Source organism: Labrus mixtus, chromosome 14 (assembly GCF_963584025.1).
Source record: "Labrus mixtus chromosome 14, fLabMix1.1, whole genome shotgun sequence".
NCBI lineage: Eukaryota > Metazoa > Chordata > Actinopteri > Labriformes > Labridae > Labrus > Labrus mixtus.
In genome coordinates, this window is record NC_083625.1 from 7239765 (window position 1) to 7251150 (window position 11386).

General features: G+C 40.4%; 2 protein-coding genes across 2 annotated transcripts; one reads left to right on the forward strand and one right to left on the reverse strand.

Annotated features, from left to right (window-relative positions):
• Nucleotides 1–3249: 3249 nt before the first annotated feature.
• On the reverse strand, nucleotides 3250–3946 carry defbl2 (defensin, beta-like 2). The gene is made up of 3 exons (XM_061054743.1): nucleotides 3817–3946; nucleotides 3531–3642; nucleotides 3250–3387 (listed from the first exon to the last, which is right to left on the reverse strand). The coding sequence occupies exons 1-3, from the start codon at nucleotides 3872–3874 to the stop codon at nucleotides 3366–3368; spliced, it is 192 nt and encodes a 63-aa protein (XP_060910726.1). The 5' UTR covers nucleotides 3875–3946; the 3' UTR covers nucleotides 3250–3365.
• Nucleotides 3947–5291: 1345 nt separating this feature from the next.
• Nucleotides 5292–10323, forward strand: spag7 (sperm associated antigen 7). Its single transcript, XM_061054742.1, has 7 exons — nucleotides 5292–5441; nucleotides 6399–6466; nucleotides 7331–7419; nucleotides 7523–7607; nucleotides 7700–7789; nucleotides 9125–9281; nucleotides 9380–10323. The coding sequence occupies exons 1-7, from the start codon at nucleotides 5357–5359 to the stop codon at nucleotides 9493–9495; spliced, it is 690 nt and encodes a 229-aa protein (XP_060910725.1). The 5' UTR covers nucleotides 5292–5356; the 3' UTR covers nucleotides 9496–10323.
• Nucleotides 10324–11386: the final 1063 nt, after the last annotated feature.

The window sequence follows — 11386 nt, forward strand, 5'->3', positions numbered from 1 at the left end:
TTCCTCTCATGGATAGGCTACGCGCCTACGTCTCAGGGGACAGGGACTTTGGCCGTGATCACCACCGTGGCTCTGATGAACCGCTGGACCAAATCTGACTAGGGCGAGGTTCTGGTGATCTTTAAAGTAAACTTCAAGTGTTGGTTTCGTTTTACCTTGGTGTTGCATGTTCACATCCAGATGTCAGGACAGACCTCTCCGTTTGACTGATGTTTCATTCCCCAGCTTGGTTAAGTGCCAGTTGTGGGGACATCCGTACCTGCCCTGGCTCACAGCTTGTTTACAGCCTGTTTAGATGTTGTCAATGCTGGGGTCCTGGGCATCCCAGAGCTAGCAGTTTGGTTTTGAGCCAAACCAGATTTGTACATTTCAGGATCTTGGTAGGATGTCGAAAGTGGACCTAATGAGGAAGCTTAGCCTAACTGTGGATCTTTTACATGTTGGCCCATGTTATGGCCCAATGGTGATTGCTTCTCGATTTGTCCTCTCCCCCAGTTCCTATGGGCTAAGAGGAAATAAGTAATTTCTACATGTTGGTTACTTCTTTTTGGGCCGGTCATTGGATAGAGTAGGAAACAGGGATTTGAATTTTCGGAATGACATGAGGCACAGGACTACAGCCTCTTTATATTGGGCGCACAATATCCACTAAGCTATTTGGCGCCCTTATTCTTGTTGCTTCTAAAACAAATACACTTTCCTCTCTTTAGTTGAAGCTTTGAACCCATCTGGTCCCTACTCAAGCTGATCCATTTCAGTGGTAGCTTAAATGTGTTTTTTTTCTCCAAACAAGGTGGCATCACAAAAGCACACAGGAAAACCTAGCCATTTGCAGATGTAATTATCGGCTTTCAAGTTCATATAGATGCTGAGTCTCACCTGTGAATAATGCCGGTTACACACTGACGAAGACTTCTGCTCGAAAGTGTTGCAGTAATAAATTGGAGGGAAAATTCTTGAGGAATGGGCACATGGCCATTAAGGGGGATATTCTTGTTGCTGTCACTGAGTTGTTCTCCAACTCCTCTGCAGCTGTCACAAACACCCCAAATGTCTTCTTCACTAGCAGATCTCTGACATACTTTGGGGGATACTTGAAGAGGTTCTCTGCTGTCTTCTTTTACAATCCACTCTGCTTTCCTCAGGTTTGCAAGTCTGGATTTGATTTGGTCGTAGAAAGCCTTTAGACGGTATTCCCTAAGACGTTGAACGGAGCAGCAGATTCTAGAGAATTAGGTGCATGCTCTGCTCAGATCATCATGATTTCTTGATGCTGGCTTTTGGTTTCTCAATGATGTTCCTCCTGTTGTGGCTTCACTACTTGCATACCAGATGTGCTGCTGCTGCTGGTGGTGCACTTCCTGCTAGGAAAGCTAGTCCTTCTCTTGCTCTTCGGCTCAAACCGTCATTCCTTTACTGACAAAAGGACTTCTTTGTCTCGTCTTCGTTTCCTGTTGAGTCCTCTATTTCATCATCTATAACAGTGGGCTCTGTAGCACTGCGTTGCTCTGAGCTTTAATCGTCTTAGCTGCTCATTTTCTAAGCTTGCATCTGGTTTCTCCCTGGATGTGCACTAAATTGGTGCTTTGGACCTTCTGAAGCCGCTCTTCTTTACCATCTTTTGCTTGTTGGTAGTTGCCGTTCCTCGGTTATCCTTTGTCTAGGGTCCATCTTCCATCTAACCTCTCTATTAATGGGCTGCTTTTGTTTTCAATTAAAATATAAGTCTAAGGGAAAACAGAGTAGCAGGTCATCTTAAAAATCCTTCATAGAAGACAGTTTTATGTGGTCAAATGCTCAAATAGTAAACTTAAAGGACGGAGACAAGTCAAACAATCAATTTAATTTAGGCTCAGTGAATTATGAGCTATACATTAATTCTACAACACAGTCGCAATCTGTTACAGTTTAACAAATAAATGAAGACAAGTCACTCAGACATGAGGACGAGCACAAGACAAACTCTTACCAGGTCCCATTTTAAACTGGCTCTTACTTGGGCTCTAATAAAAGTTTAAGTTATTTCAATGGGATTCAGTTGGTTTAACCAACTGCATCTACAAACCCTCCTGTCTTTTCGATAAAACAAGTCAACATGGATACGTTAAAAAAAAAAAAATCCTCCACCCTGTCATAACTTTCTGTTCTAAGCTGTTTGCTGTCAGCTTTGTGAAGACAGACAGCCTCGTGTAAACAGGTTGGTCGGGGGAGGGGGGTTTACCCTTTTGTAGTTGGGCCATGCTGCGCTGTCTGAATAGTACAAAGATTCAACCCAGATGACAATGCAGGGCACAATACAGTGGCTCATGTTTACAAATAGCATCCATGCCTTTAACACCTACCATAGCCTGGTCCGGTCATTAACCATCTTCAGGTCCGGGCTCTCTGGAACAATATTCTGTAACCACATTGACAAACATTAACGTTTAAATACTAATTAAAGATTTTTGGTTATTAGTTATTTTAAAACTAATAATGCCAGGGTTTTATCCGGCATTACTGGTGTTTACTTAAAGTAATGTGATTATATTTGCTTTATGCTAACATTCCCTCCTATTAGAAAAATAAAACCACAAAGCAAGTTGACAAACATAGACATTCAGCCTCACAGTCAGAGATAGGCAGACAATATGACAATAGATTTGCTTTGCAATCGTGACTGCCAGGTTGTGACGTTGTCCGTCTGTTCCAGACAGTGTTGCCCAGACAGACAGAATGGTGAGATGACATAAACAGAGACAAGAGACATTACACTTCATTCACAAAAGCTCTGTTCCATCACAGCTATTTGGGTTGGTCACTTGACCATCATTGTCTCATGTCGGAACGGGGCTGAGCAAATGCATGCCACGCTCCACTCAGACTGCTTTCCATGCTCATATTTCTCAGAGGTCAGGCTTCGCAACAGGTGTAAACACTCACTTTGGATGTTTGATGTGAAGTGAAGAACTACATTGCTTTATATTTGGTTTAGTGTACTTAAAGTAGACAGTGCCAAATAACAACAAACCAAACATGAGTATTTTTTAATGCATTTATTGGAAACACTACATTTCAGAATGGAGAAAACTGTTCACACAGGTTTGATTATTGAATGTGATTATCAAATACAGGCTTGATCTCACAAGTTTTCATTCAGGCAGCAATAACTCCAATAGGCAAAACAGGGTTGCAGTTTCACACATAATAACTGCTCATGTAAGAAGTTCACTTTAAAAGCATTCAGTCAGATCCCAAGGCAACTCAAAGATGGGCAGACTGAAATGAAACCTGTCTAATCCAGAAGAATGCTGTGTCTGAGACCATGGATCCTGTTCTGAAGGTGTCAGCCTGCATGCTGTGACATCTTCAGACAACAACAGTTGCTAAGACCGCGTAGCACAGCACCTGGAAATGAGCACAGTGCAACATAAAGAAGCCTTGTTATGAGCTCTTTTCATTACCTTCAACAGAACAGGTTCCCTTATCCCTTTGTTTTTGTAGTCAACATATTTCTGCATTTTAATCTTTCAAGATGTTCGCAGGCCTACCTGTATCTTCTAGGGCAACCGTGATGACCGACGATGTACTCCTGAGCATAGCAGAACCGTCTGCAGAGTCCTCTATACCCACAAGTCCAGTACTGCATCTCTGGATCATTTCCTGTATACAATTAGAAGAAAAACAAATGCTTATTTTTTTGTTTTTGACAAACATTGACCTTACATGACAACAGTCCCAGTATGAGCACAGTGTAGTTTGAGTATTAACAATGTCATGGTTTGCTTGATTTGATCTTGCACTGTAAGAAAATGTGTGTATCCATTCTTTGCTTACCCTCCCCAACTGCGAGCATCAGGAGAAGCACAAGGAGAACCAAGCTCAGTCCCTTCATGTTTGGGTACCAATAAGCTTTCAGACACTGTTGTGGACAGGCTGATGCTGCATTTATACAGCATTTCCACCACGGGGGAGGAGTCCGTCGTGCTCTGTGCAAATCACAATAACAAAGTATGGCTGAATGATGGCTGTCTGAGTAATAAAGGTCAGGAATAGCAACTTTCAGCCTAGTCAACAGCTAGAGCTTGAGAATTTCCAGTTGTTTGGGGGCATTTTAAAAAGAACCAAACACACAAAAAAATGGTCATGAATAAATACTTTATTTTCCAACTTGCTCCAGGTATACAGCAAATGTTATGCACCATACACCAAGCCCATATTCTGAATACAAAAAGGGACCTTAGTTCTTACCTATACACCCCCTATGGCTGGACACAGGAGTACACATAGACCACAAAAGCTCTCCTTCACAACAACAAGCCTTCCAAAAGATATAAAAACACATGGAGTGCTGGCGAATGTTTTTGTTTTAGACACAGTTAAGAGTCCAATTCTAGCTGTCTTATTGTGTTTTCAGAGCTGCCCTGTGTTCCACCACTGAGCTGCCCACATCTGAATATAGCACTAGTTCATGTATTATTGCTGATGCTGTGGAACTACAATAAAAGTGCACAAACACACTGCTCCAGTGACACAGGGGAGGATTGTTAACAAAATAACAATAGAAGGCAGGGACACAGAGACATTGACTTGTACAGCATGCCCCCTAGTGCCTATGAAAAGATGTATGATACATTGTGCTTGCCTGTTTATTCTCCAACTCAGGTTAATCCCATTGGAAATTAATCAATGTTAAAAAAATATATATATATTTTTTTAAACTTGTTTTTTACTCAAAATGTTTTCCACCATTGGTCAAAGAAGACAACTTAATACGAGAAACAGCAACTCTGCAGAGTCAGTATCATCATAAGGCAAAAGAGGGCTTTAGAACTTTCTTAATTTAAATGCAAGTTTTCAAAAAAAAGAAGATAGAAGCAGATACTTATTTAATCAGACAATCCAAATCATGCACAGTCCTTATGGTGATAAATGATGGCATTAAATGGTTTTCTTGTGGTTCGATAAATACACAGTTTCAAGAAAATTTCAATGCAAAATGAAAAAATACTTTTTGGTAATTGTAAATGTAAACAATAGCGCACCATGTGGAAAGTGCAGATTTCCATAATACATATTGATTGATAAATATTATACAGGTAAGGTTGGTGTGTACAGGTGAAAAAAATAAACGACACTGTATTTTCTAGGCCTTTATGATTTTTTTTTTAATAGAATACGAGCAAACAAACACAGGCCGTCTGTAAACATTCCCCCCGTAGTAATAATACAACTTCCTCCCACAGGAGATGGCGACAGAGGTTTAAAATGCCGATTTTTAACACAGCGAGGAAAAACTCTGCTCATCTGCGCATGCGCAGCCTTTACAGCTGCAACCAACAACAACAGACTGAGCGAGCTGCCCTTTCATTCCAAGATGGCAGACCTCCTAGGTTCAATCTTAAACTCGATGGAAAAGCCTCCAACCGTCGGCGACAAGGAAAGCCGACGAAAGGCTCGAGGTACTTAATGTATTGCTTAATTAAAGAAACATTTGGGGCCCGCTTAGAACTGGTTGAATTTGATATGATTAGAGAGTCAGCAATGATTTATAAGACAGACGGAGAGAGCGTGTCTGGGGGCTGCCATTGGCCAGATGAGCTTTCAGGTATAACGCAGTTGTCCCGTGGTTTTGCGCCGCCTCTACGGGACATTTGACCCGCATGTCCCGCGAAACACAAGAGGTCAGACTCCAGAGATGTGGAGGAACGATGTTGCTCAATCACAGGAGTCTCTGTTAAGTAGCTTTGTTGGAGGTTGCTCATGAAAATGGCGCTCATATGTTTGTGCTGCAGCTGAAAGAGTGGATTAAAAGACATTAATACTTTAATACAATCACCACTTTAAACGCTCTGTAAACAACAATCACTGTTAAAACTCCTACTGAGCATTTACAGTACTCTTCTTTTTTTCTCAAGAACGTTTTTTGGTAGTTTCTGTGAAGATAAAATTGAATGACAACAAGAAAATGTGTAAATAACAAAAACTTGTAATTTATTTATATGTAATTATAAGCGTCTTTGTGACTTTCATAGATATGAACTGCAACAACTTTTCCATTACACTTACATCTGATAAAAAAAACTATTTCAATAACACCTGAAATCCTGCAGCAGTAAACCAGTTTGGACTGTGTTATAATGTTTTTTCAGGTTGTAGATGTATCAACAACATGATTCTCAAGATAGTTGAGATATAAAGATAGAAAATACCTCTTTTCTGTTTCCATGTAAACACATAAAAGATCCAATGATGATGATGAAATGTGTATTTTCAGAATAAAGGAACCTTTTTTTGTGACTCAAGTCGTACAAGTAGAACGGTTGTTGCTTCAGGATCTCCGTTCACAACAGAAACTCTAAAAAATGATATAAGCAAATGTCATAACACAACAGAAACGTGACTTGTGTTCCTTTCAGAGCAAGCTGCACGACTCAAGAAGATGGAGGAGCACGAGAAGAGAAAGAAAGCTGAATTCAGGAAGAAGGTGAACGATTAATGTCACGTCTATTAACACATTGATTATGCACGCACTGTCCACTTTGTAAGGTACACCTGCAAATCTTACTGCAAACCAAAAACAACTGTTCTGCGCTAGGGCAATATATCGAGTTTTTAAGATATATCGATATACTTTCAAACAAGATATAGGGTAAGACAATATCGTTAATATGGATATAGTTTAAGTTGCATTAAAATAACGTTACAGAGGTGCCAGGTCGCCTTTTTCTCATCTCACTGATGATGATGACTGTCTGTCCCTCTTAACCCTGCTCCTCCTCTCTCTCTCTCTTTTATTGTATTTAAGGAACATTTTTATTTTATAATATTACTTTTTAAATTCACAAACAGGTAGTTTATTTTGCCATGTGTTTTCACTGTTAATAAAATACATATTGATATATATTGAATGTCGCCATTCAGCCATATCGCCATATGAGTTTTGGTCCATATCGCCCAGCCCTACTCTGCGCTATATTTAACCTTTACAAAGTTTATCATTTTGACTTATTGCTGTCATTTTTGGAAATGTGAAAATTCAATCAAATATGTATTTTTAGGTCCACATGAACACATCTCTCAATGTAATGCATGTTCATAATATAATCCTATTACCTCAATTTAAAATCTCTATGAGGATTTGTCCTCAAATCAGATCATTTGTCAGGAAATCAGAAACATACCTCCCAAAAAAACACATTAAAAGTAATATAGATGACAAAGCAGTTGTTACTTAGTGTTACTTACAAAGTGTCCACTGAGTGTAGCTCCTGTGTTCTCTCTGCACCACAGTTTGCATTTCTTTGTACCTTGAAATAATAACAGGAAACGTCCTGTTTCTCTTCGTTAGATGGAGAAGGAGGTGTCAGATTTCATACAGGACAGCTCACAGCAGAAACGAAAATACAATCCCATGGGGAAGATTGAAAGGAGTATATTGTAAGAAATCGTCAGATATTTGCAATAAGCCCAAAAGAGGCGCGACACATTATTTCCCCCCTCGCTCACAGCTGTTTACATTTCATTTCCCTTTGTGTTGTAGACATGATGTCTCAGAGGTCGCTGGTTTGACCTCTTTTTCTTTCGGGGAGGACGAGGAGAGCCGTTATGTCATGCTTTTCAAGAAGGTCTGACTTTGATTTTATCCATCTTTATTTGAGTGTTTGATTGTCAAATGATGAATTGAAATCTGACTTTTGTCTTCTTTGTTAACTGGCAGGAGTTTGCTCCGTCAGACGAAGAGCTGGAAGCTTATCGCAAAGGAGAGGAGTGGGATCCCAAGCTGGCGGAGGAAAGGCGCAAACTAAGGGTAAGACTGGATGCTCTTTTGATTTGATTGAAGCCCCTTCAAAAACCTTCTGACCATGACATTCATCTGATGAACACTTCAACATGTCAGTGTTATGTCTGAAAAAGAGCTTACTGTTCCTCCATCAATGAAGTAACATTTCTGGATCTTGGATCCTCTTCAACACAGCTATAGTTAAAGTTAAAGTAAAGGCTGCAGCAGCACAAAGTAAATCGTATTGAAAGAGGCTGATACGCACTTCTTCTTAGCCAGCTGTAATAGACGGATTGTCTCAGTCTTCATAAGTATGGAAGCCCTGAGAAGACATTTATCCATACATAAATTTATCCATACAGAATTGTGATGTATTTTCTGTTTTCTGTAGTTTATCTTTATGATTTGTGTGTAATGTTGCGATGTCCGTTAGTCTGTCCTTACTGTGCTGTTCTTTATGTTTTAACTATTGTAAAGTGTCTTTGAGTTTTTAAATTTTTAAAAACTTATAAATAAAATGTATTATTATTATTATTATTATTATTATTATTACACATCTTATGAACTCCATTTTCCAATTATAAAAAGTAATTTTCAGTTGTTTTCTTGAGATCTTTCCTGTTTCATCTTGTGTCCCAAGAGACAAAAAGCAAATTTAGAAATAAGCTTAACTTAGCTCTTAAGTGTGGGATTATCAGCACGGCATATCATGACGAGTTTGATTTTTGTTTTGTTTTCTTATCACCAGAAAATTGTCCAGATATCACGAGAAAACAAGCTTTGTTAGCTTCAAATAATGAAAAAAGAAAAAGAAGTCCAGATCTGAAGGCTTAGTGGTTGGTGCGCGCTCCCCTTGTGTCGAGGCCGTGGTCCTCCGGGACGGGCGGCCCGGGTTAGGGTCCGACTTGTGGCTCCTTTCCCGCGTGTCGTTCCCCACTATCGGTCTCTCCCAGATTTCTGACTCTATCCGCTTAATGTCTTGAATTGAAAGCAGCTCCAAAATAAACCAAAAAAAAAAGGTCCATTTCTAGAGAAAACAGCTGAAATGAACTTATCGCGAGAAACCAGCACTGGTATCTCAAGATGACGAGAAAAATCAGTTCAGATCATGAGAAGTAGAAAATGAATATAAGAATGAAGAAGACGTAAGGATGCGTGTCTGTTTAGGGCTTCAGTACTTATGGATAAAGAAAATCACGTTTACTAAACCTTGACGCTCCCTAAAAGAATCATGTTGAGTTGTTCAGGTGTTCAGTTTTCCTCAATCAGGTTAGTCAATGAAAACTATTTTCCCCACAGAAAAGAGTCAATCATCCTGGATTTGTTTTCAAACTAAAATTTCCATCACTCTCTTCCCTGAAGGAACAAGCCGCATTGGAAGAGACAGCGGCCAGTCAGACAAAGAAGTCTGAGGCGTGTCCCAACTCAAACTACAGAGACAAGTACAGTCACCTGATCGGCACCTCGGCTGCAAAAGACGCCGCGCACACACTTGAGGCCAACAGCGCCTACGGCTGTGGTGAGTAAATGTTGTTTTATTGACTCGGCCAGTTGAAAACATCAGCTTACTTTTCCTCCCAATATTTGACTGATACCGTTTGTGTTTCTGTCTCCCAGTGCCGGTTGCAAACAAGAGGGACACTCGCTCTATAGAAGAAGCCATGAATGAAATCAGAGCCAAGAAACGGCTGAAGCAGGAGGACGACACAGGCGCACAAAGCAGCAGCTCCTGAGTCTCCTCCTTTTTCCGCTCTCGGTCTATTTCTGTGTGTGTGTGCGTGTGTGTGTGGGTGAATGTGTGTATGTGTGTGGGCGCGTAAGTGTTTCAGTGTGAACACTCAAAGTCATCCTAATGATGCAATATCCTATACTTCATCCACGTGATAGAATAACTTATACGACAGGTGTTAAGTCTGGTATTAAAGCTACTCTTACACACACGACTGGACACTAGACAGTAGAAGTAACTTGTTTTGATTTTTTTTAAAGTGTCTCGCAGATGTTTGGTGACTCTAAAACATCATTTTTAAAAGCGTATTTTTTGGCAAGCTTGTTGCGGATTTAAATTTCTAGATCACATTTTAAACATTAAATAATGGGTGAGCTTTGGATTCATTTTGGGTAGCAAGATTTTAGGCAGAAGCATGGCTGAGAAGTCTCATGTAGCCACTGCAGATTAAAAGGGATCAGGGATGCTGTATATGAACCAGCTGTTGTTTTTATTTTTTTTTTGTCTCAACCTGTTTCAGAGACTCTGTTCAGTTGGGAGCATTGCCATGTCCTCCATTGCAAGAGGAAAAAACCCCGTTGTGTGTATTTTATGAATGTGTGTTTGACTGTGAATACAAGTATTCTGCTGAACTTAAATGTATTGTTATTAAGCCCGGTGTTGGTTTACCATTGGCATCATGGTAGGGAGCAGATCCAGACTCCTTGGGGTATTTCTGAGCTCCCATTTGTTTGTCATACCTTCGGTAAGTTTGTAGGCATCTTAATGTCTATTTTAACATGGTTGCACTGTTTTATCCCCGATGTGTGTTAATAAAGGAGATCAGTCTGTATGTTGTCCAATAGCCCAATTTCTTCTTTTTAACTGATGTAAGACAAATCAACAACTGGTCTCAGACTGGGTTTAGTGTGTACCACAGTGCACAAGAAACTTGGCATGACTAGAACGCCTTACAAGATAATTCAATTCAATACAACAAAACAAAGTACTAAGTAAGAAGAAGAAGCTGTGTTGATCCCGCAAGGGGAAATTCAATTTTACACTGTTATTATTATGGAGATCACACACAGGCTGAAATACACACACATGCACAAACAGGATCCTAAAGACATGCACTAATGGAGAGATGTCAGAGAGGGGGGTGTGGGGGGGGGGGGGGCGAGCACTCCTGAGCTGTTAGTGGGATGGTCGGTGTCATGCTCAAGGGTGCTTCAGCAGTTCTCAGGAAGTGAACTGGCACCTCTCCAGCTCATGGGCGGTTCTAGGCAGGGGCCAGCGCCCCTCTAACATGGAGCTTGGTCCCCCCTGTGGCCACCCCTCCAAAAGGAATAGCCCCCCCCCCCCCCCCCTCATAACACATATACAGTATTTGACTCAACAACCGGACTCACAATCTAGTTTTAAATACTGTTACTGAAACAAATATAAATCATGGTATTTAATGATGTGCGCTATTATTTGGCATAATATATATATATTTTAAAGCGATCATCTTTGTCTATTTTTCATCTGGGTTTAATGTTCCCCTCTGACAAAACAATTGGCCCCAGTTTGGCCGCCTCAGTAAAAGTGGTCTAGAACCACCACTGCTCCAGCTACCAGACTATGTCCAAACCGGGATTTGAACCGGCGACCCTCAGGTTCCAAACCTAAGTCCCCAGACTGAACTACTGCCGATGATCATTGGCTTGCAAACGTAAATCAGTATTCTGTAGTTTAGTAATAATTCACATATTCACACATGCTATTTAAATAGCAAACACCCAGTCTTGTATATGCGTGTCTGACAAGCCATCCTAACTCATAAGAAGTCCCAAATATGATGATTGGTATTCATGGAAATTCTTTGGCAGCGGTGCAATATTAAGTACTGTTACTCAAATAGTACAACGTGT

Coding starts and splice junctions, on each gene's coding strand:
- defbl2 (XM_061054743.1), bottom strand. CDS start 3,874: ATGAAGGGACTGAGCTTGGTTCTCCTTGTGCTTCTCCTGATGCTCGCA. Junction 3,643..3,816: donor GATGCTCGCAGTTGGGGAGG/GTAAGCAAAGAA, acceptor AATTGTATACAG/GAAATGATCCAGAGATGCAG. Junction 3,388..3,530: donor GGTTGCCCTAGAAGATACAG/GTAGGCCTGCGA, acceptor GCTCATTTCCAG/GTGCTGTGCTACGCGGTCTT.
- spag7 (XM_061054742.1), top strand. CDS start 5,357: ATGGCAGACCTCCTAGGTTCAATCTTAAACTCGATGGAAAAGCCTCCA. Junction 5,442..6,398: donor AAGCCGACGAAAGGCTCGAG/GTACTTAATGTA, acceptor TGTTCCTTTCAG/AGCAAGCTGCACGACTCAAG. Junction 7,608..7,699: donor ATGTCATGCTTTTCAAGAAG/GTCTGACTTTGA, acceptor GTTAACTGGCAG/GAGTTTGCTCCGTCAGACGA.